Source organism: Neolamprologus brichardi, chromosome 7 (assembly GCF_056152115.1).
Source record: "Neolamprologus brichardi isolate AB-2024 chromosome 7, ASM5615211v1, whole genome shotgun sequence".
Classification (NCBI taxonomy): domain Eukaryota; kingdom Metazoa; phylum Chordata; class Actinopteri; order Cichliformes; family Cichlidae; genus Neolamprologus; species Neolamprologus brichardi.
Genome location: NC_142110.1, coordinates 3,110,364 through 3,136,302, shown reverse-complemented (window position 1 = coordinate 3,136,302; position 25,939 = coordinate 3,110,364). Strand labels below are relative to the sequence as shown.

General features: G+C 40.0%; 1 protein-coding gene across 1 annotated transcript in view; it reads left to right on the top strand.

The window, feature by feature from the left end:
- Positions 1-25,939, top strand: part of tmtc2b (transmembrane O-mannosyltransferase targeting cadherins 2b) — a 112,369-nt gene that overhangs the window by 69,680 nt on the left and 16,750 nt on the right. The window contains exons 3-9 of the mRNA XM_087842839.1: positions 5,715-6,561; positions 8,817-8,931; positions 9,400-9,485; positions 11,009-11,193; positions 12,197-12,275; positions 18,216-18,337; positions 23,804-23,885. Of these exons, the coding sequence (XP_087698965.1) occupies positions 5,715-6,561; positions 8,817-8,931; positions 9,400-9,485; positions 11,009-11,193; positions 12,197-12,275; positions 18,216-18,337; positions 23,804-23,885 (1,516 nt within the window). The remainder of the gene's footprint in view (positions 1-5,714; positions 6,562-8,816; positions 8,932-9,399; positions 9,486-11,008; positions 11,194-12,196; positions 12,276-18,215; positions 18,338-23,803; positions 23,886-25,939) is intronic.

Here is a 25,939-nt window from a genome sequence, read left to right as displayed (position 1 = left end):
GTTTTATGTTTTGGGTGCTGCCCGAAGACATCGATATGCACAGAAAAAGTTGAACCTCAGTGCAGCACAAGAATTTGAATGAAACACCGCCTCAGTCTACAGCACTGGCATATGGACGTGGTTAAGGAGGAGGTGTCTGAGTGTTAGCTGCTCTCTGGGAAGAGTCGAGTCATATCTGTTTGTCACATTTTCAGGTACGAATGATTAGAATTTAGGGCTGTCACAGGTGAATATGGACTGAACTGAAACATAGTTGCCACTTCATTGCATCACGCCAAGAACAAAAATTATTTGCAGAAAAGTACACTGTAAAAAAAAAATCGTGATATAAAAGTATTTTACAGTTTTGTACTGTTCTTCTAGAATATCATTAAATTCACATAGATAGACTGTGATTCTACATTTCAAATGTAACTTAAAGTAAAATCACTCTAAATGTAATAAAACATAATTTTCTTGTTTTGTAAATGTATCTGTCTGTACATATGCATATTTAGTAGGGGTGCAACAATACTCGTATTGATATTGAACCGTTCGATACAGTGCTTTCGGTTCGGTACGCATATGTATGAACAATACAAATTTTTAAATTTATTTTATCAACTTTTCTTCTGACGATGCTGTCTGTGTTGAGAGCTCAGTGGATCTGCGTTTGACTACTCCGCCTAGGCTGCACTGTCGAGTGCAGATTCACTGAGCGCAGCGCAAGCTAGCAGACAGAAGCTAAGCTCGTTGCAACATGGCAAATTGAACCTCCCCCACCCTCATTCAGATCTGGCGTTTGGAACTATTTTGGTCTCCATGTGACGTATGACCCTGAAGGTAAGCGCTTCATGGACAAAAGTAAAACAGTATGTTGGATGTGCCACGCAATGCTCAGTTACATGGGTGGGAACTAGCGCCTTAGCACATTTAGCTCGTTAGCATGGGGCGATCCGAGTAGCTCATTAACGGAGATTTGCCGTGTTGTGGCGTTAACGTCATTTCAGACATCATCCTAGTGCAAAGACAAGTGGAAGCAGACACAAACAACAAGCACGCATGCTACAAACTTTAGCCGAGTCATTTAGACAGCCGTTAGCACATGATTCTCCTTATGGGGACCTGATATGTTTAATATGCTGCTGAGAATATAGCCCAGAAGAAGCGTATAGTATAGCTTTTATTTTGGAAAGAGACATTTCTCTGTAATAAACTCTCTTTTCCAAAGATGAGTGATTTCTTGATCAGATAGATTAATTTTTTTTTATCACTTTGTTGTTTCAGCAACATTAAATTTAAAAACTGTACTTTTGAGTTAAAATATATATTTATAATTTTAATAAATGACATTAAAAAAGCATGAACATTTTTTTTGTATCGAAAAAATATCAAACCGAACCGTGAATTTTGAACCGTGAACTGTCAAATGTAATGCTATGGAAAAATATATAAAATGATTTGTATAAACTTTTTTTACATCAAATAATTATTATTATTATTATTGTTATTTAGGGCGATCGTGGCTCAAGAGTTGGCAGTTCGCCTTGTAATCAGAAGGTTGCCAGTTTGAGCTTAGGCTCAGACGCTCTCGGTCCTTGAGTCCTTGGGCAAGACACTTCACCTACTGGTGATGGCCAGAGGGGAATTATAAAGTGGAATTGTAAAGCTCTTTGAGGGTCTCATAAAGCCCTATATGAATGCAATCCATTGTTATTTAAACCAATGTGTATTTCTGTACATTTAAGTATTATTATTCATGGTATTATTTTGGCGCCCCAGCTGCTGGAATATTACTGTTTTTTTTAGGATTTTTTTTTTTACAGCATAATTCATTAACAGCACTGAAACCACCTCAGAGGACATTCGATTGCTGTATGAACCGGGCGCCGTGACCGAGGACTCTCAGATTTGAACGATCTGTCAAAAATAGACGGAGCTTTTCTTCCTGTTTCTCCTGCAGTGCTTTAAGTTTGCAGTGTGGTAGCGTCTTGTTAAGGCTTGCTTAAACCAGAGTCTGTCAAAGATCCTCATAAATCCCAGCTGGATCTCCCTGAAGCAGTCATTGAGATGTATTAACACTGCTCAGCAAGCCTCTCTGTTAAAGTCTGCTCAAAGTACAGCCGCCGGGCCTCAAAGACCATTTCAGTCCACTTCATTTCTTTGCAGGGTTCCTGCTCACCTGCTTAGATTCAAAACTGGACACAGCTTCTGTGATTTTAGAGATGATTAAAAGTGCCGGGGAAAAGAAGAGTTCAAACGAAGTTCAGATGACAGCTTTTAAATCTGGGCGTTTTAAAGAACTGCTATATGTATAAGTGCATCTGATTTTCAGCGCTACCCAAAGCCAAAAAGCATGTAATTCATTCACATGTGCAGCGTGCAGCTCGCTAAGAACTTATCATGAGACAGACAGGTTATTCTGACTGGTATCGTCATGTTCATTTTTGGGACTTCTTGCAGAGGTAATGATACCATGTATCATGTCTTTGCAACAAATATGAACTAATGGCACAATGACTGACAAAGTAAAAGCCTTTGGTTCTGTGCAAAGGTGATACATCTCATGCTGACTCTAAAGCTCCCCAGTTAACACTTCTCACTAGGGCTGCCACGATTAGTCGACTAGTCACGATTACGTCTACTATCAAAATCGTCGACGACTGATTTAATAGTCTCGACGCGTCGTTTGAAGCTTTGTAAGATCACAAAAGACGCAGGAATAAGTAGTAGGATTTAAGAGTGTAATAACGGACTGAAACAGAAGATGGCAGCACTGCATGTACAAGGATGCCAGCTGCCGTTAAACCCCGAAGAAGAAGAAGAAGCTGTGTCCCAGAATTCATAGCGCAGCCCAGCTCAGTTTCCAACAATGGCGGCAGCTAGTTAGTTTTAATATTACTCTTATTATTCTTTCTGGGTCACAAAATAAACGTTTAACATATTTTCAGGCGAGAATGTAGCTGTGTAAACCTCAAATATCTGCTCAGTTTATCAAGACACCACATATTTTCAAAAGCGCTCCGACGTTTTCGGAGACATCTGTTACCCACTAGCTCGATAGCTAGCCGGGGGCAAGGCTAACTAGAGCCGTGAGAACACCGGACTCCCGGCAAATCGTTTTCAAACCCACCGCTGTCTTTCACTACTCAGGTTAAACATGATATATAAGTCACTTAGATAACTTAAAAATGTTATTGTTTGGCTTTTTGTAGTATTTTGTTTGTTCCTGAGTAAATCGGTTTGGCTGAGATTAAAGTTATAGTTTTTACACAGCTGAATAAACCCCAAGCAGACAGCTGATTATCAGAAGTGTGAGATGCTCCAGAGTTTACTCCGGTGTCCCGTTATATTTTAGATAGCAAGGAGCAGACGGCTGCGTTTATTAAACTTCACTGAAACAATCTGCAAATTTCATTAAAATTTAATAAACTATCATCTTGTCTTTATTTTTAGTTAGCACATACCTTAAACACTTAAAGCTGTAAGCTAATGATAGTTATATAAGAGCAGATGCTGCTGGTGCAATAAGCTGTAAGTTTTACGTCCAATGGATGATGATCTGATTAGTTGACTATCAAAATAATCGTTTGTGGCAGCCCTACTTCTCACTTGTTTGATTTTGTTTAAAATAAAATTTAAAAAGTTTTATTTTTTAGGTTTAATTTAGGCCAATCAGCTGCTAGCTGTAGCTTCATATTTGCATATTTGAGGATCTGTCTCATTTCATTGTTTTATGTTTTATTTTGACCAATTCTGTGCTTCGTCCAGCAACGAGTAGATTATAGATAGTTTCTTTTTTTTCTTTACTAGACCTTCTAACCTTTATTTTGACCTTACCACAGTCAGGTGGTTAGGTCAAAATAATTGTCATTGTTTTTTATGAATTTGTAGCCTTTCAACATCTAAACTAGATTGATTTTTGTTTCACTTGAGTGGTTCATCTATTAGGATCTTGCGCAGCGACTTATTGTTTCATTTCCCTAATTTGATGTCATTTAACAGCATCTAATGAAAATTTCTCTTCATCCTACCGTCTCCCCTGGATTTCCACAGGGAGCTGACCATAACGCTTTCAACAGTTGCTCAGATTAATGAGAAACTGTGATCTGGATCTGACCTTTTGTTGCCAAGCGCCTAAACGACTTATCCAACAGTGGCATATCCTGGCACATCCCCACAAAATACTGAATCGCTGGGGGTTGATGTCAGGCCTCCGGTGAAGGGTTTGACAGAGCTGACCTTATGCGAGATCTTTTTTTTTTCATTCTTGTGATATTTGCCCAAACTGTTTTGAATAATATATCCAATATTCAGCTGCGAGTCTGTTGTTGTTGTTGTTGCATAAGGTGAAAGAAGCCATTTGGGAGTTGATTTATTTAAGTCTTCGCCGTATCACACCAGTGGGAGTTGTTACAAAGTACTTCTGTTGGTTTGCTTTTTATGTACGAGTCTTTTATATTCACCCTCTCCATCTCGACGCGCTGAATGTGATATTTTTCGTCTGTAGATCATTTCCACGGCGTCGCCTGCTGTGTTTTAAGCCTGATTTCCTGCTGCCTTTGTGTGGCAGCGACAGCTCTTTGTATTTGCAGTGATCATTAGCAGACAACAGCTGTCCCCAGAGGTTACTGAAGCCTTTCTTCACAGATACGATCTGAAATGACAACGGACAGGCGAGAAAATCAATAGTACAACCCCTAAGCAGCGGTGGCATGATGTCTATGATCACAGATGAGACATCATCATCCCCTTTGGCATGTGGAGATGGAGAAAGATCACATTCACTGTGGGTTCAGGATTGCCTTGGGTTTCAGCTTAAATAATTGGATTACAGCATCACTGATGCCGTGGTGATTTATATGCAGGTGGCTGCGACTCTTTGGGTCAGCTATCAGCCAATAGATCATATTTGATGATCTATATTATTTGCGTTTGGGGTGTGAAATAATATTTTCAGTTTTTCATTCATTTTATTTCCAGGCCGTGTACAGGTTTCTACTGTAGGATGCAAACGTGTTTTTTTAAGTTAGACTTTCCAACATTAGCACATTAAAAAAGGTCGGTAACTTTGGAACAGGCTCGTGGAGAAACGGAGCCAGTAATTCTTCAACGCTGTGCCAGCAAATGATTAAACAACAAAACACGCTATAAATATTGCATCGGCATTTCCACACAACATTTGGGAAAGTGTTTAATATTAAGCCTATAACGCGATGAATGGAGTTTATTTTGTTATGTCTGCAGAGGCCATAAATAGAACATTAGGATGCAAGGTCGCCTTTATTTTGAAAAATTCCCAAACTGACACAGTGTTAATGTTCTGGCTTTAATAAAACTTTATGTGGTGTTCCTCCTCTTGGAAGGCATGAAGTTCAAAGAAGGGAAAAAGGTGTCACAAAGCGTAATTGCTTTTATTTCACAGCTTTCTGTGGAAGCACACACTGGGCACGACTGAAGATTTTGATGAAACACATTTCAAAGCTGCTCCGTTGAGTCAACGCTTTAGGAATGGTTATTGAATCGTTCGCTTTCCGATGACTCGCTGCGTCTGTAGTCGAGGCCACAAAGTAGCGATTCTGTTCTTCCAGTCATTGGTCTGGGTCAAAGTGAAAGTAAAGGCCAGAGAGTCGCTGAGAAAACAGTTGCAGTGTGAGCCTTTAATGTTTGTAACATTTCCTACTTTTCTTTCCTGCAGATTGAAGGTATAATCTCTGCTTTTCTTTGTCTTTCAGAGAAAGAACGCCCACCTGCTGCTGAACGTGTTTCTGCTGGCAGCGTGGGGATTCTTCCTATTGGCCTGTCGCTTCTACTGGATGGGCAACAAGCCTCCAAACTTCTCCAACTCTGACAACCCAGCGGCTGACTCGCCCTCGCTCATCACCAGGACCCTGACCTTCTTCTACCTTCCTGCTGTTAACTTCTGGCTCCTCCTCTGCCCAGACACGCTAAGTTTCGATTGGTCGATGGACGCCGTGCCTCTGATCAGGAGCCTTGCTGACTGGAGGAACTTTCATACAGTTGTCTTCTATTCTGGTCTGTTGTTGCTAGCTTGGTTCGGCTTGTGGACACATCGCGCACCGCGGGGAAAGGACACTAATGGCAAAGTGCATCATTACACCAATGGCAGAAATGGGAGCAGTAATGGGCACAGTTACAGTTATAATAATTATGAGCACGTGAACAATTCCAATACGGATTCTCACATAAATAATACGCAAAATGGCACCAAAAAGCACTACGAGAGCAGGACTCCGCTGCCTACCACTGAAAATGTTGTGGTGTTCTCACTGGGCCTCTTGGCTATCCCTTTTCTACCTGCCACAAACTTGTTTTTCTATGTGGGATTTGTGATAGCCGAGCGAGTACTGTACATCCCGAGTATGGGCTTTTGCCTGCTGGTTGCAGTGGGGATCAGGTCCCTCTACATCCGACTACGGCGCCGATCATCCAGAACAATGTTGGTGTACTCCAGCGCAGCCCTGGTTCTATTTTTTGGTGTCAAAACAGTTTTGAGGAACCAGGACTGGCAAAATGAAGAAATGCTCTACAAGTCAGGGATTTATGTCAATCCTGCTAAAGGTAAGATGTGCTTTTATTCATATATATGTAAACATGTAAAATCATACACACTTTACAACCATTATATTTATTTGTCTGAATAATTCAAAGCAAATATTTAGGCGAGGTTTGAATTTGATTATGTGCACCATCCATTAGTTTGCTATCATCCTGAATAACTCAAATAACACATTTTAATTCTCAATATTCTTACAAGTCTAGTAGGGCTGCACAATTAATCGTTAGAAAATCGCGATCTTGATTCATACTTATGTGCGATCTCATTTCCAAATGACAACGATTTTAAAAAAAAGAAGAAGACGACGATTGTACCGCATTTTGATCCGGGACGTAATCAGCATGAAAACAAGCGCTCACTCTTCCTGCTCAACATATGACAAGGGCGGAGCCTTATACCACGTGATACAGAAGCTGGCTGCTAAAATTAGCAGGAAAAAACAACGGAGAGCACGTCAGGGATGACAACCGTCCCGGTCAACCACCCAAACATCAATAACAGGAACCTTATACAGCGCTTCCCTATACCCGTCGAACTCCCGCAGGCACAAAGAAATTACGGAGGCTATTACTTATCACCTGACCAAAGATATGGCTCCATCAACACTGTGCAAAACGAGGGATTTAGGAAAACGATCAACACCCTAGACAAACGCTACGCAGTGCCGTCCCGCAACTATTTTTCTATTGTTGCACTACCTGCTCTATACACGCAGTGTCGAGCAACGGTGGAGACGGAATTACAAGCAGTGCAACATTTTGCGGCAACGACAAAACGTGAGACATTTGTTGTTTTTATGTTTATTTATTGTTTTTATGTTCAGTCTCAACTGTTACGAAGTTGATGTGCAGTTAAGCAACGTTATGCAAAATCGTGCAGCCCTAGAGTCGAGTATTATTCTAAGGAACACAACAGAGCTGTACTTTCTGATCTGACACTTTTCTTATACTCGGCATGCAATCTGTTTAATTGGAAAGGCGCCATCTGTGACTGGCACCTTTAGTAAAAGATCAAATCTTCTAAAGCTTCATATTAAAGGTCATCAAACGCTGATTCCTATCCAAACCGAAGCTCTTGGAGCTGCTGAGCGGAGAAGCAGGACAGGGCCCCACGAAGCAGCAGAAGGGCATGTTGTGTTAGCTAATTTCCCTTTCAGATTCTGCAGCGGCGCTGAGGCATGACAGCTGTTTGTTTTGGCAGGCCATCAGCCGAACCAAGGAGCAGAAATGTCCACGACTCACATTCAATAAAGTTAATATGAGATGAGGAAAGAGCCCAGTTTCATACACAAACACACACAAACACACTGGATTGTTCAAAGTGTGAAATTGTAAATACATTGAATGTTTGTGAGACTTTTTTCACTGAGCATTCAGAACTGGTGAATGAAGAAAGCTTTTATTTTCTTCCTGTTATCCTAAACACTCGTGTGTTTTAAACGCTGGACATTACAGCAGTGGAACCACCCGTTAATGGATTTTATCTTCCTATTAGCATAGCATCTTTATTTATAATGCACTTTACATCCAACAATGTTGACCAAAGTGCTACAAATATAAAACAGAGAGGAAACAGTTTAAATTACATGTAAAATATCTTAAAATTAAAAATAATATAATTAAATTGAACGAGTATTAGAGAGGAGAGATGGAATAATACCTCAAGGTTAAAAAGTACTACTCTTACCTCATTAGGCGCATCTCTTGAGTCATAATAGTCTTTTATTTTTAATACTGTACACTTTATAAAAAGCTAATTGAAGAGATGCTAATGTTGCACGCTGCCATTAAGCATAAAATCCCATTATTGTACCTTTTTCTCTTCGTATTTATTACTTAGTTCATGTTTTCTGGATGTATTTCCACACTGCAGAGTATCTGCACAATATGTACAAAACATCTTGGCAGCCTTACATCTCCTGTCAGTTGCTGCTCTTTGCTATTTAATGCCGTTAGCTATTCAATGGCGCTGTGGTGGTCTCCTTTTCATACACACTGGAAAAACTGGTGGTTTCTACACAAAGCTCCCCCGGTGTGCCATCTCTCTTCAGCAGCACTGTCTCGGTATGCCAGCTGCAGCAGAACAACGTCCTCCTCAGAGGTTAAAAGGCACTGAAGCCACGGCAGCATGAGGCTGCGAATAACAAAAGAAAATGATTACTCGCTATAGAAATGTTCCTCCTGCTGCTATAATTCACCGACTTTTTTCTTTTTCTTTTGATTAACCTTTCCTGTTGTGACCCCGTGTGACCCGTCAGCATGGGGCAACCTTGGAAATGTCTTGAAGAGCCAGGGAAAGATGGAGGGGGCGGAGCAGGCGTACAGAAATGCCCTGTATTACCGCAGCAACATGGCCGACATGCTCTATAACCTGTGAGTGTTTTTAATCACACTTATTGTTGCATTCAATATTTTCTGCAAACATTGGCCCCAAATTTATTTGTTTGTTTGTTTTTAATCTGTTGATGCTACTCTGCATTTCTAACCATCTCATCGTCTTAAGAACGTGAATGAATGATTGGAAAAACTCTGCTTTCTCATGTGTACATTGATCAGAGCTCCTCTGAGAGGAAGTGCCGTCTTGTTTTCAATTCCCCGGGGCGCTGTCCGCCTGACAGCGTTATTAATGATGCTGTTTTAGTCCGAGGGGAAAACACAAAACACCGGCCAATACTCAGTGTGATCAAATGTCTGTGGTTTGCGAAACTGTTCCCTTCACATTTATCAGCTGGCTGATGTTGGCGTTTAATCATAACAGAGGCGTTTAACTGAAACGATCTCCTCTTTGGAGTTTTTAAAGCTCTAAATGGTCAGAACTGTCTTTTCTTTTGTCTGCTCCAGTGGTTTGCTGCTACAGGAGAGCAACAAGTTCTCAGAGGCACTTCACTACTATAAGCTGGCCATTGGGAGCCGGCCAACTCTGGCTTGTAAGTACAGCTCTCCTTTTTTTATTGACAATCTCCAGCACTTGTGGTCGTGGTTGCGCTGTGTCCAGGCAACAGCGAACACCGGCTGTGGTTATGTGAAGGGAAGGGAAGAGGTGGCAAAGGCCAGTGTGTGTACAGCTGAATGAAACCTTCAGTGCAGCTGTGCGACTGGTTTCAAAGCGCGATATGTCCACAGATAAAGCATAAACATTAAGTGATTTATTATGATCGAAGCCATGGTGCTTCTGTTTATTTTATTCTTGCTTTGTACACTTCATTTACTTATTTTTCTCTCCATTGTCCCGTCCTCCTCTGCTTTGTCTCTTCTTCTCACCACGAGTTTCTCGCAGTTTTATCCTTTTCTTCTGTCATATTTTCACCTTTTTATTTTTTTGCTCCCTGATTAGTGTAAATCACATTCTTACCTGATCATGCAATAAATTAGCTCCCCGTCGTTCTGCACATCAATCAATGACAGATAAACAGACAATCCTGAAAGTTTCTTCCTTTATTCCCCAGATTAATTATACACCTAATCAAGATCACAGTTAGACTAGAAAATTTCCATTCAGCGTGCAATTATCCAATCTGTTAACGCTGATAACGAGGTTAATTAATTACCCTAAGCAGCACACGTTTTGAAGGCGGATGAGAGTGTGACAGCTAACGTGTGTTTTTTCAAGGTTACACTGTTACTCACTGGCTAATTGGGAGCTAACTGGGCCAAACTGACACGTTTATACTCGGCATGCACGTTTATCCCTTCTTTGATGAGGCGCTATTGATTTGTTTTATTTATTATTTTTTATATTATTTATTATTATTTATTATTTAATAATAATAATATAATAATTAATTTAATATTTTTTATTATTATTTTATATTATTTTTATTTATTATTATTTATGTATTTATGTTGTTATTTGATTTGTGTCACTTTTTTGAGAGAGAGGATCAGTTGTTAGAAGGCTGACGAAATTGGAAAAGTTTTCCTTTGTCTCTGTGTTTTTCTTATCTGCCGTCCATCGTCTGCACAGCCTGTCTTTGGGAAAAGGGTTCAGATATTTACCATCAAATATACAACAATAAGCAGAATGGGTAAATTGTTGTAAGGTGGAAGAGTGAAGAGTAAAACATAAGCATCAGGATAACGATTTTCAAGGACGTCGGAGGGAAAACAACAAAAAGGAGGTTTTTTTTCTAGCTATTTGTTTTTGATTTGATATGTCCTGATTGATCTTGTTTCAAGTTAATTTATTCCAGCAGCCAGACTTGATGGGGAGTTGTTTAGAGAGGAAGGTCTACAGAGACTAATTACCCTTCAGCTGCGTATTGATCATTAGATGCCGTCTTTGACCGTTCAAGAGAAAGTTTAACGCTACAATATTATGTGCTTTATCACTTGATATCACTGTGACTGGAGCGTCTGATGCCGGTTTATCGTTGTAAGCACAATTATCGCTGAGCTTTTATCGATCGAGTGAAGCGACAACAGTCTAAGCTTTCTGTTTGTGTCCCAACAGCAGCCTACTTGAACACAGGCATAATCCTGATGAATCAGGGTCACCTAGATGAGGCCAAACGCACTTTCCTGACCTGTGCTGATATCCCAGATGAGAATTTGAAGGACCCTCACGCCCACAAGAGCTCAGTCACAAGCTGCCTGTACAACCTGGGCAAGCTGCTCCACGAACAGGGACACCAGGAGGTAATGACAGGTTGCAGAACATATTTAAGGCAATAATAACCTTATAGCATGTCATAATAAAGGTTAAGGATACAATAAAATACACCAAGTGGAGGCAAGAATACTGTTTTTTATTTTTGTGAATTCCCCCCAAAACAGGAAAAGGAAATGTCCTGATTGCATTTGCAGTAATATAAATCTTTTTTTTTTTGGTCTCATATTTGTTTTTTATATTTGTCTAACAAACAGATCCATTGCTACCATGAGAGTTGAAACAGAACTCCTCTGCATACGTGAATGTTGGAAAATTTCATACCACAGTGAACTGAGATGAAATGCAGGCAGTTACCCAAGCAGCCTTTTGGGGAAACAACAAAAAAAGCTTACTTTTATATGGACACGTTACAAAATGGTCTCAGTCATAGGGGACGAAGCGTATGTGCAGATACTCCTCAGGCTGTTTCTAACAAATCATCTCTTTCATGCCCCAAAAGACCTCCAGTGCTGGCTAAAGTAACTGGTTTTCCACTTGCTGTGCATTTATATTGAAAATACGCACCAATGCTGCTGATTCAATCAGGAATGAAGCGGTCCTACGGCCGATTCAATAAAGGCCTTTCTAAATCGTTGGCATCCTTGAGGAACAGAGCATTCCCACTTCCTCTGACCTCTAACCACAACGTTTGCTTCAGCAATAAAATACTTTCAGGTCCTTCTGCCATTTAAACTCTGAGCGAGTCTGAGGTGACTTGCCGGACCAACACATTATACATGCTAAAGTCAACAAGCGACGCGGCTCTAGTTGTCTTAACAGCCGTGACGCTGAGGATAGAGCCTTTGTGCTCAGCTCTGTATGAAGCAGCCTTCTGGCGACCCCCAATTCCACGCTGTGTATTCATATTGTCATGGCCCCGGCTGCATGGGAGGAACGGCGAGTTACCCCAGAGCCGGCTTCTCTAGCCGGGTCTCTGTGCTCTCTAATGCAAACGTCCCAAACCTTCTTTTTTGTGTGTTTCGTTCGCAGGAGGCCCTCTCTGTGTTTAAAGAAGCGATACAGAAAATGCCGAGACAGTTTGCACCGCAGAGCCTCTACAACATGATGGGTGAGAGCTGCTCGTGTTTCAGGACCGTCAGCAGAATAGATGCTGTTTTTACTGTGGAGGTCTTATCAGCTGGTCATCGCCAGTGTTGGTCAAGTTACTTGAAAAAAGTAATCAGTAACTAATTACTGATTACTTCTCCAAAAAAGTAATCCCGTTACTTTACTGATTACTTATTTTCAAAAGTAATTAGTTACTTAGTTACTTTTTAAAAACACGATTTAGAACCTGAATAGGTGATAAAGTGATAGATCTTTCAGCCCAATTCTACTTTTTCTACATAATCATCATACAAAATGTAATCAAATGGAAAAGTCTCTTTTTAAAACTTGTTTTATTAGTTTTAATCTTTTAACTTTATGCATCAAGCAAAAATGTAATTATCTGCAACATTCTCTGACTGGAAGAAATTAGTTTAATATTTAAACCTATTTTCTGCACATTCCAGCACATAAAATAAAATATTTTTGTGTGTTTACACTCAGTCTTTCAAATAGATGCAAGTAAAACACAGCAGAAAATAAATAAAGTCAAAGACTAGCGGTCCTGTTGCTCTATTTTCACCTGTAAAGCAGGAGTGGGGTAGGCGGAGGTTTACCCTGGTGCAGGTGTGCCGCGGTCAGTGGAAGAATCCGCGAGTTTCTCTGTGAGTTTCCCATTACGTCGTAGCTACTCGGTGCTTGTTTGGAAGTTTAGGGTTTTTTTCGCTGTAAAAAGAAGTTTTCTTCCCACGCACAACGGACACTAATGTTTTTGTCACTTTTTATGGAATCAAACTCAAAGTAAGGTCAGTACTTCCACGCTTTAAACGCTGCACGCTCATACTCTCTCTGCACTCGATATATGATCCATTGTTGATCTGCACACAGCTGTTGTCACGAACGTCGCACTCGCTTACGTCACTGTCATGAGACATTCTCGCAAAAAATCACGGTTTTAGTAACGCAGTAACGCAGCGTTCCTACGGGAAAGTAACTGTAATCTAATTACCGTTTTTGCAATAGTAATCCCTTACTTTACTCGTTACCTGAAAAAAGTAATCTGATTACGCGTTACTGCCCATCTCTGGTCATCACACATTTATGCTTCACAAAACACAAGAAAAGTACAAAGGCCGTGTACTTCCTGCATATTGTGTATTATTTAGTATATTTCTTTATTCCTTGCATAAACATTAAAGATCTGAGATGTCCAGAGCAGGCTACTATAAAAGGCAATAAAACATGATAACTTCAAAAAATCAATATTCAGGTCTATAATATCCTGTAAAAAGAAAGAAAAGTGTCATAAAAATTAGTAATAAATACACGTATAGCAAACTGTGCTAATTTAAATGTGTGAGACAGCTGATCTGATTCATACAGTTAGACAGACGTAGACAATCGGAAGCGTTACAATGTCATGTTAAACAGATGCTTTTCACTGCAAGAGCAACCCAGCTTGTTACAGTACAGCTGTGGAACAGCTGCTTTCAGCCTCATTATATCTGTGCACTCCATTGCTTTTTCTTTTTTCTCTGCCCTTCCTGCTTGTTTCTCTCTCTCTCTCTCACACACATACACACACACACACACACACACACACATGAAGCTACTTATACACACACACACAACCTGGAACAATAAGTAATCCAGACTAGGCAGTGCCACAGGTTTGCTTATGTGTTGGCAAAATGCAATGTGACGGAGCTCCTGAGATTATGTCAAAATGTTGATGAAAGCTTCAGGCCCCATTAAGGAGCAGCGTTGCGCCTGTAATGGAGGCACCGAGCCACAGATCTGTGATTTCTGCAGCTTAGCGTTGTTTCCTCGCTGAGCTGATTTGCACATTTGGCACACCTGCTCATATCTATTTTCAGTTTCACTCACTGCGCCGCTCTCATGCTGTTTGTCAGACGCCAAGGAGCAGAAGCTTTCATCAGAGGCGGACCTGGGTGGTAATCTGTACCCCGCTGGTCTCGCTCCAGCTCTTTCTGGTTGGCTGAGGAATGTTCCACTCCGAGGAGCTGGTTTTCAGCTCCTTGGATTCGATGTCACTTCTAATTGCACGTTAATGTTTGTGCTAATCTCAGAGGTACAGAGGTCTGCTGCCAGGAAACGGAGTCAAGTAATTTGGCTGCTTTTAAGCCAATCAATATAGGAAGAGGTCGTGTCAAAATGGACCAATATGTGCGTTTTTAAACAGCTTAGCACCTTGGATTAGCTATAAATCACTGCAGGTTAGATAAGCCTCTATATAAACATGATGATTATTTATTAACCTTCGAACTAATAATTCAGTATATACATTTAAAAAACGAGGTTTTCATTATGACCCAATGGAAATGGAAAGCTTGGTGTAATGCTGCCTAATCCACTCTGCTGTTGATGGGAGTTTTGTTATTATGTAGCTACAATCTGATGGAAACAAACACTGAAACATGCAGCATGAGGCTGTAATGGGAGAACAATAATAGCTACACACAGCATCGCTGCAGCAGGTAGCGCTGCATGTTTGCTTTTTACACCTGACACAACCCCAAAGGGATGTTTGGCTCCTCTCATCATCAAAACAGGGATCTTTCACTAGTTAACCAAATGTGTAAACTAGGGATGCACCGATACCACTTTTTTGGAAACGAGTACGAGTACTTGCATTTCAGTACTCACCGATACCGATACCGAGTACTTAATAAAAACATGATTTAAATTTACAGGTAACAGCTTTAGTCCTATAAAGTCAAACATAGACAGGTCTCAGACCGTGGTATCGGTCCTCGGTATCGGGGGACTTTTAACGAGTACGAGTCCTTTAGAAAATGTGGTATCGAGGCCGATACCGGTATCGGTATCGGTGCATCCCTAGTGTAAACCGCTACACTCTATAACTGGAGAAAAAATAACATATTAACATGTTTTGGAATAAAATTAATATGTAAAGGCCTTTTTACAGTAACTATTTCATGCATGCGTCTGTGTGAAAGAGGTATCTCTATGTTATCACTTACATCAGCATGAGGCTGTAATGGGAGAACAATAATAGCTACACACGGCATCGCTGCAGCAGGTAGCGCTGCATGTTTGCTTTTTACACCTGACACAACCCCAAAGGCATTTTTGGCTCCTCTCATCATCAAAACAGGGATCTTTCACTAGTTAACCAAATGTGTAAACTAGGGATGCACCGATACCACTTTTTTGGATACGAGTACAAGTACTTGCATTTCAGTACTCGCCGATACCGATACCGAGTACTTAATAAAAACATGGTTTAAATTTACAGGTAACAGCTTTAGTCCTATAAAGTCAAACATAGACAGGTCTCAGACTGTGGTATCGGTCCTCGGTATCAGGGGACTTTTAACGAGCACGATTACTTTAGAAAATGTGGTATCGAGGGCGATACCCGATACCGGTATCGGTAAAAAATAACATATTAACATGTTTTGGAATAAAATTAATATGTAAAGGCCTTTTTACAGTAACTATTTCATGCATGCGTCTGTGTGAAAGAGGTATCTCTATGTTATCACTTACATCAGCATGAGGCTGTAATGGGAGAACAATAATAGCTACACACGGCATCGCTGCAGCAGGTAGCGCTGCATGTTTGCTTTTTACACCTGACACAACCCCAAAGGCATTTTTGGCTCCTCTCATCATCAAAACAGGGATCTTTCACTAGTTAACCAAATGTGTAAACTAGGGATGCACCGATACCACTTTTTTGGATACGAGTACAAGTACTTGCATTTCAGTACTCGCCGATACCGATACCGAGTACTTAATAAAAACATGGTTTAAATTTACAGGTAACAGCTTTAGTCCTATAAAGTCAAACATAGACAGGTCTCAGACCGTGGTATCGGGCCTCGGTATCAGGGGACTTTTAACGAGCACGATTACTTTAGAAAATGTGGTATCGAGGGCGATACCCGATACCGGTATCGGTAAAAAATAACATATTAACATGTTTTGGAATAAAATTAATATGTAAAGGCCTTAAGCTTTGTGCTTCTTTTTACAGTAACTATTTCATGCATGTGTCTGTGTGAAAGAGGTATCTCTATGTTATCACTTACATCAGCATGAGGCTGTAATGGGAGAACAATAATAGCTACACACGGCAGCGCTGCAGCAGGTAGCGCTGCATGTTTGCTTTTTACACCTGACACAACCCCAAAGGCATTTTTGGCTCCTCTCATCATCAAAACAGGGCTCTTTCACTAGTTAACCAAATGTGTAAACTAGGGATGCACCGATACCACTTTTTTGGATACGAGTACAAGTACTTGCATTTCAGTACTCGCCGATACCGATACCGAGTACTTAATAAAAACATGGTTTAAATTTACAGGTAACAGCTTTAGTCCTATAAAGTCAAACATAGACAGGTCTCAGACCGTGGTATCGGTCCTCGGTATCGGGGGACTTTTAACGAGTACGAGTACTTTAGAAAATGTGGTATCGAGGCCGATACCGGTATCGGTATCGGTGCATCCCTAGTGTAAACCGCTACACTCTATAACTGGAGAAAAAATAACATATTAACATGTTTTGGAATAAAATTAATATGTAAAGGCCTTTTTACAGTAACTATTTCATGCATGCGTCTGTGTGAAAGAGGTATCTCTATGTTATCACTTACATCAGCATGAGGCTGTAATGGGAGAACAATAATAGCTACACACGACAGCGCTGCAGCAGGTAGCGCTGCATGTTTGCTTTTTACACCTGACACAACCCCAAAGGCATTTTTGGCTCCTCTCATCATCAAAACAGGGCTCTTTCACTAGTTAACCAAATGTGTAAACTAGGGATGCACCGATACCACTTTTTTGGATACGAGTACTTGCATTTCATTACTCGCCGATACCGATACTGAGTACTTAATAAAAACATGATTTAAATTTACAGGTAACAGCTTTAGTCCTATAAAGTCAAACATAGACAGGTCTCAGACTGTGGTATCGGTCCTCGGTATTGGGGGACTTTTAACGAGTACGAGTACTTGAGAAAATGTGGTATCGAGGCCGATACCCGATACCGGTATCGGTAAAAAATAACATATTAACATGTTTTGGAATAAAATGAATATGTAAAGGCCTTAAGCCTTGTGCTTCTTTTTACAGTAACTATTTCATGCATGCATGTGTGAAAGAGGTATCTCTATGTTATCACTTATATGAGGAGGTGTGTTTTCACGAGACTACAAGGCTGCGGTCAGGCGTATGTCACCTGTTGCTTATCGCTGTCTTTTCAGTGAAGCGATTAATCTGAATCCCCGCTGAATTCAAACCTCAGTCTCCTCTTGTCTAAACAACTCTTTCAGTCATTTGGCAGTTCATAAGACTCGGTGTAGATTGAAATATAAACTATATTACAAGTCATATTTTAACAAGTGGGCTTTATTCACACTTTCCCCCTAAATACATCATGATGTTGATTTTAACTGTGCTGCGTTACCAGCCAGTCAGTTTTTTCCAACCATGCGAGGGTTGCTGGATAGCTTTGTTATTTCAGGTGTTGCTTTAGCAGGCAGAGGGTCAGATGTGGCCGTGGGGGGGGAGGTATCGGATGATGTCTGACAGGTCAGGAAGAGTGAAGGAGGACAACAGGAGAAATCTTGTCCTATTGTTCTGTAAGCATTACGGTGAATTTCTGCTATGCCGAAATATAATAATCAAGCAAAAACCCTGAAATAAGAGCATAAATAATTTCTTCAGTATGAATCTGACGTGTTTAAGCAATTGCAACATCCTCCAAAGCCTCTTATTACTCCATGTGTTTAAAATATGATGAAAGTGCTGGAAGGAAAATCATTAAGTTTGACGACTGGATTATAGTCTGAATTTGTTGCTGCCCTGTAATAAAAATCCTCAAAAGAATAAAAGACAGCTGTGTGATGTTTTAACCTCTGACACTTGATTTGATCCCTCACGTGACGCTGTCTTTGCCATCACAGGAGAGGCCTACATCAGACTGAATAAGCTGACTGAGGCGGAGTTTTGGTACAGAGAATCGCTGCGAGCCAAGCCAGACCACATTCCTGCACATCTCACTTATGGGAAACTTCTCGCAATGACGGTAACGTTGTTTTTGTTTTGATCCTCCCTTATCTGTGTTTCCATTCAGCTTGCTATCATACGTTCTAGTGAGTGTTGTGATTAAACACTACCCTGCGACCAACTTTATTATTTAAAGGTGTGTCCCACATTTAGTGTTTGGTTTATGAGATTAATTTAAAGATAATTTCTACTTTTGCTGTTTTATAGCATCTTTCTTTGCTTTGGAGCAAATACATCAAGTTTCAGGGCGAAACAAACACACTGATGTCATCGGGGTCATTTTAGCTTCTCTGTAAAGTTTAATCAAATGAAATAACTTCCTGATTGTGTCGTGCCTCCACGTTTGCATCTTTAATGCGTTACTAGAAGCTACTAAAACAGTATTCTTAAGCGCTCAAATCTCTACACTAAATGGAAAGAAAGCTGCCCGGCATCTTCCAGGTCAGCAAGTGAAAGTGAAACCTGTCTTGTGTTTTACTAATGAAAAAAATGGAGGCGTCTCCAGTATAGGAGCAGTTTCCAGAGTTTTTGAGTTTACGAGGAGCTGGTCGTGCAGTCGTTCGGTGATCGACTGCAGCTAGACGTACATACTCGGAAAAGAGCTGAGAAACAAAGTAGTCCGATCTGAACCTTCCAGATCCCTCAGCTCATCTGGATCCGGTCTTGGTTCCCAGAGTCAGAACCAGACACGGAGAAGCTGCATTCAGCTTTTATGCTCCTTATATCTGGAACAAAGTCCCAGAAAGCCTCAGATCAGCTGAAACACTCAGTTTATTTAAATCCAGGTTGAAGACTCACCTGTTCTCAGCTGCATTTAAATAAAGCACCAAATCCACACTTAAGCTTAAATTTCAAAACTTACATTTTAACTACTGATTTTATCTACTGTTCTGATTTGATCTGTTTTGATTTTATATACTGTTTTGTTTGTTAGTTTGTTTGTTTTTTTTAATCAATTTTAAATCATGCTTTTTATTTGTTTTTGTTTCTAATGTCTCTGTAAAGCACTTTGAATCACCCTGGTGTTGAATTGTGCTATACAAATAAACTTGCCTTGCTTTGCCTTGAAAAGGACTGTCAGAAGACAAATAAACAAATCAGATAGAGGCTTGCTTAAAAGTCTGTGAAGGTTCTCAGTCATCCAGGTCATTGTAGTCAAAGGAGCTTGCAAAGAAAAGCGTCTGGACTTCTTTAAGTTACTTGAAGATGTTTCACCTCTCATTTGAGAAGCTTCTTCAGTTCTAAGGTCAAATGGTGGAGAGTCCCAGATATAGGGACTCTTTTTTTGACCTTGCTTAGAAGGTCAAAAAAAGGGTGGAGGCCTACACCCCTTTCATCCACTGCCCGGGCCCTAATGAGCCTGCAGTAGTGATATCTGGATTTCCAGCAAACGGCTGCACTCTTCCTGCCCTTTTTTATTCCCTTCATGGAAACAGAATCTTTTCAAGTTTGTTTCATTTATAGTTTTTCCTCAATCATCCTTTTGTGAATATCCTCACTGATAGGTGGAGGAATTTAACAGGCAAACCAATTTTTCCACAGTTTTTAGACATAATGTTGCCTTTTTTGTGTCAACACATATAAAACCAAAAGCTTTGGAAATAAACTTGAAGTCAGTTACCACTTATATATCTGTATGGCACTGGCTACTGCCAGTAGCTAGTGAGCATAGCACATGAATTGGAAATAAAAAGCTTGGCTCTGGGGATCACTAATTAACACGTTATTTTTGGGCTGTTTAATCCATACAAAAACTGAGGTGTAAAAACCACACTTTGTGGTGTTATAACGTTTTTATGTGCCAAAAGTTACTGAACCCAGCCAGGAAATAGTTTGGCATATACCCCTAAAGAAAAAAAACAAAGAATGTGTCTTTTTTTTCCGTGTGTTTTGTACAGATTGCAGGCTTGGACGCGCCGACTGCTTCTGCATTTTTTTGAGTCTTCAGAAAAACCACAAACTGTCATCTGAATTGCTGAAGTGCTGTACAGTTGTGGATCATTATTATTAGTGCAGCACACTGGCGGTGGATTGATTTGCCGTTCTGTCCGCTGACCAGTTGCCAGCGGAAAGAATAGATCAACTGGCAACGCAGATAAAACTCACTTATTAAGTTGACGTGATTCCTGTGAAAAATTCAATGGAACCAAAACCCATCAGCAAGGACGGTTTCAGGGAATAACTCAATACTTTAAAGGGGAGTATTAAGACTTGGTAAAGTTGATTCAGAGAAGACGTCTGTGAGCTGTGAGGAAAGTGTTATTGATTTGGGGGAAAGTAGAGTTCAAACCTTCGGGGATAAATCTCTGTAGCTCTCTGTAGCTCTCTGAGCATGATGGATGGTTTAGGGGTCTTGAACCCCTGTGATCCCTTGAGTGCAAATGAAAGTGCGATCAAAGACGGGATCTAAGTTACTTGGATAGGCTTACAGTGACTCTATTCTTTAAAGGAATTTCTGAAAGATTTTATTGAAATGTGTCAGACAAATGTTACCTGTGAACACAGGCTGTTGTTTAATAAGTACCGACCCCGGCGTTTAATATGATCCAAAGCAGTGCAGGAAGAGCAGCCGTCTGTCATCTCCCACCTCTGCCCCCCCCTGTGCAACAACTGTGAGTGATGAAGACACTTCAGATGCTGTCAGGGACTTTGAGGTTCAGATCCCTCTGGGAGAGGCTGCAATATAAGGTTTAGCAGCCAGGTCAGTGAAGGGTGAGTGGTGGGTGGCGGAGCGAGCCTTTCTGTGGCTGCTGAGGCGCAGAGACGGCGTGGATGGTGAGAAGGACAAACAGGGGAAGAAAGGGAGAGTTAATCACACAGATCAGTATTGCATTCTCAGCCCTGCTGACCCCCCTGCACCTTCACTGACACCCTAAAGAAGCAGGATGTGTTGTTGGTTGTGCATAATTATAATGCTCACAATATTGGATTCAGTCATTCACTTGTCATTTCCACAACTAATACAGTACAGGTTTCATTGACAATAACCTCGACACTCAGAGCGGGGGATACATCTGCAGTTTGCCCAACGTTATCAGGAGGAGGTGTGAGGCGTGCACAACTGAGCTCAGCGAGTGTGCGACAAACAGGAGAATATTGCACAATAAGTCACCTTGCATAATAAGTAGATATCCGACAAAGCTGTATTCACATGTACTCAGCAGATGTTTGTATGTTTGCATGCTAAACTAGTGTTGGACAATGGCAAACAGACTTTAAACAGATTCTACTTACCATTAAACCCAAACAGCCACATCAAAGTGTCTTTTAGTTGGCTACGATATCTCCACATGGTAGCGACTTGGTTACACCTGTTTTACAATGACCAATGAAGTGATATGTTTACTGGAGTAATAAACAGAGTACAGTCATCATTTATAGACGGGGTTCCTTCCATCCCTTTCTCATGCTGCATTGGTCGTACCTTAGATGAAAGCTATTCCTAGTTATTGCCACTCATAATCATAGCTTCTATTAGGGGTGGGGGGAAAAATGGATACTGTGTAGCATGGTGATATTTTGTTTGCTAATAATGTATCGATACAGGGACAGCAGAAATCGATATTTTGTTACAAAAAAGCATGTTGATCCTTTTTCTGAGCAAGAATCCTGACATTCCTTCACTGTCCAAATGTGTTTAACTTGTTTTTATGGCAGCAATAAACATGACAGTTTACTTATTTTAATTTAAGACATGTTTTATTTTAATTAAGTTTAAAACTTTTTTATTTAATGTAAAATTATATTTTGTTTTAATTTACTTTCAAATTCTTCAGTTGCTGAAGGGGCTGCATAGTTTTCATAAACTGCATAGTTCAGAATAGCTATAATTGTACCAGATGGTTGATTCAGTTAAGTTGGACTAGACTGTAATACAAACCGTTCAGTTTGTCAACAATCAAACTGAAATGAGAGAAAGACTGAGTGTGAGACTTTGATATTAGATAAAATGAATATTGATAAAGTTTACCTTTATGTACAGAATCTGAATATCGCAAAATATTTTTAAAAATTGCAATAATATCGTATCGTGCGTTAAGTATTGTGATAATATCGTATCGTGGGATGTATGGTGATTCCCACCTCTAGCTTCTATATAGATATATATAGATAAAAAAAGAAAGAAAGTATTCGTCTGATTTCGCACAGTTATTAATTTTGACCTAAAATAAATGATTTTTTAACAAGTAATAAAAAAAGAAAAAAGTTGTTACATTTTTGAGGTCCTACCAACATCTCGCTTATTCTGCGTACGGTCTCTGTTAATATTCTTAATGTGTCACAGTCCACATCTTTCATGCACTTACACCTAAAACCCATTTCAGTCTGTCAAAGTTTAGAGGTTTAATAACTGTAGGTCTTTGTTGAAAAAAGCAGCTGGCGCTAAAATGTTTGCATTCCCCCATCTGTGAATATAAGTATAAAAATACACAAAAGTGACACTTTTCAGAATGGAACTTGGACACAATCAGCTCTGTTAAACGTATCCTTGGCACAGGCTTCGTTTTCTGCAGCATCAGTGGAAACTACACTCAGATGTTTACATTTCTGTATTTATTGAATCTACCGCTCACTGAAAATGAAGTCTGCTGTCATTAATACGATATAGGGCCCGTCCTTCTGTGTGGCTGAACTGAAGTTCTGCGCTAAGTGTCCCACTCATTCAGGTTGTTTTTACTGGCTTTGCATAATCCAGTAATGCCTTAGTATATTAGTCTTCACGAGAAGGCTTTATCTCTCTTTCAAATGCATACTGATGGTTGCATTATTAATGCATCAGCTTTTATCGATGAGTGCACATGGTTAATTATTGATCAGATGACATCTGGTGCCCAACTGAGATCAGCGATGTGTCAGAGTCCCAGCTGGCACTTCTATTGGCCAGCTGCTCGGTTCTGTTAGAGCTGTGATTGGTTACATGTCACAGTGTAAAGGGCCTGAGGAAGCTTTTGCGGTCTGCAGGGCTTCAGTGTGTCTTCTTCACATCATATTATGCTCGCCCCCCCCTCTGGTATGGATTCTTTCTGGAACATAAAAGTAAAAATCATATTTGTGTGCAGTACACCTGTACTTGAGGCATTATAGACACAAGCCTTTCTGTTTTCTCCTCTTGTCTACTCACTGTGTTGTTTGATAGCAGTTAGGCCACACACACTGACAATCTGCAACTATGCTCCGGAAGTGCTCTTTGCAAAGATAATATGTTTAATGAACAAGACTTTACCGTCTGGTCTGCTGTGCTAAACGTGACAGCGTCTGCTTTTGTGGGACGACACATGAGCCTGACAGAGTAACAGTAGCGATCCATGTGTTTCGTGTCTGATTGTTAAGATTTATCGTTAGAGTACGTCTGTGGTTGGAAGAGGGACATTAGGTATACACAGAGGTATTTTGGCTGTTGAGTCGAGTGTGGTGTTTTTAGACTGAGTAGCTTTGAGAAGCAGTTGAAACAATAATGACACTGTGTTTAATCCATCTCTCTCAGGGGCAGAAAACAGAAGCGGAGAGGTACTTCCTCAAGGCCATCCAACTCGATCCCACAAAAGGCAACTGCTACATGCATTATGGTAAGCACGGATATAGATTTCTCTTCCAGTCTGACTCACACCAGATTTCTTTTTACATTTCAAATATTTGATTTGGAAATTTCACGCATACATGCTGCACTGGTGCAAGATGAGCACTTGTGCACCTTAGCCGGTTGTTTGTGCAACAGAGTTGGTTGACCCTTCTGCCATTTCTGTTTTTATTCTTTTTGATTAGTCGAGAGTCACAGGAAGCAGGGTTGATTTCCTTCGATTGTTCACTGATTCGATGGGTGTACAGAACGTGACAATTTTAGCATATGCCTCTTCTCAAGCTTTCCATTAATCAGCAGTATTACCTTTGAGTTTGTAAAAGCATTTAAAGCCTTGTCTTTGTGATAGGTTCACTCACTATCTTTGCACCAGGTCGCAAGTGACATTGAAGGTAATTGGTTAATGGTGGATTTTTGCATTTTGTTGAGTACTGTGTGTGTAGGTTAATTATCCAGCCAATGAGGATATGGATTGCATTGATCCAAGCACAGAGACGGTGTTATTCCAAGAAATTATTAAACGGTACTAATAGAGCTGGGCGATATAAGATTTTTTCATATCACGATATGTTTTTTTCATTTCAGGCGATAACGATATATATCACGATATGTTTTTTTTATTTCAGGCGATAATGATATATATCACGATATGTTGGTTTCTTTTTTTTCATTTCAGGCGATAACGATATATATCACGATATGTTGTTTTTTTTTTTTCATTTCAGGCGATAACGATATATATCACGATATGTTTTTTTTTCATTTCAGGCGATAACGATATATATCACGATATGTTTTTTTTTTCATTTCAGGCGATAACGATATATATCACGATATGTTTTTTTTTTCATTTCAGGCGATAACGATATATATCACGATATGTTTTTTCCATTTCAGGCGATAACGATATATATCACGATATAAGCCAAATAACTATATTTGTAAGATTTAAATGTGCCGTTGCTCACAAGTAAAATGTGAAATAATCAGCAGCTTGTTTTGCTTTAAGTATTTATTTCCCATAATAAGTTCAACAGGGTAGATGTACTTAAGGAACATGAGACTTTTTCAGATAAATAAAGGCAAATATTGCAAACTACACAAAAGGCAGCCGCTAAAGCGTTTAAGTTTCAAAACAGAACAAACGAAACAGACTAAATTGTCAATTCCACTTAGAAACAAAATATTAATTCTAAAAATAAATCTTAGTTTGTTTTACAGAAGAACAAAATTGACTAACTTTTGTCAATATCAAATAAACTGAGAACTAAAAGGAAATTCTCAATCTCTCCTTGTTGTATAGCTGAGCTTTTCAAACAGTTTTAACAGTTACTTTAGTCTGACAAAAGCCGAATGATGAATTAGCGCGTCCAGTCAGAGATTGAGCATGCACCGCTTTATTGTATTTCCAGACTTGCTTTCGGCACATTTACAGTGCGCGCTACTCTGTTTTTTGTCAGACTTGAAATAGCCGAAATACCTTCACACTACGGAACTTCTGCGGCTCTTCCGTTCGACAATCTCTCCGGCATTGGAACCATCATCTGTTTTCTCTTCTGTAACCTTCGGTCACGCTCTCGGTTGATTTTTCCTCCATTACCCGGGCAGCACGGGGGCTGGCTGCTTCCCAAACAAATACACATGTGCGGCTTGGCACTTGTGCTGTACGTAACAAGTCACCTGACGTGACGCTGCGGCTGTGATTGGTTCGGCTTTGCGCTACTTAATTTAGATTGGCTGTTCTTGTTTTTTTTTTAAGAGGACAAGAGCGGCAAGGTCTATCGCAATAGTTTAATTTTTCTATCGAGAAAAAGTTATTTCGCGATACATATCGTTATCGTTCTATCGCCCAGCTCTAGGTACTAATAATAATGGAGATATAATATCCATATGGAACATCCATATAGCATCATTTATCTTATTTCTGTTGGCCCAAGTAAAAATATGCAGCAATTAATTTCTATTTCTTGTTCAGATCACAGCTATGGTTTAATTTACAATTATATCTATTCACAGCTAAACACATCAGATCTGCCATAAACT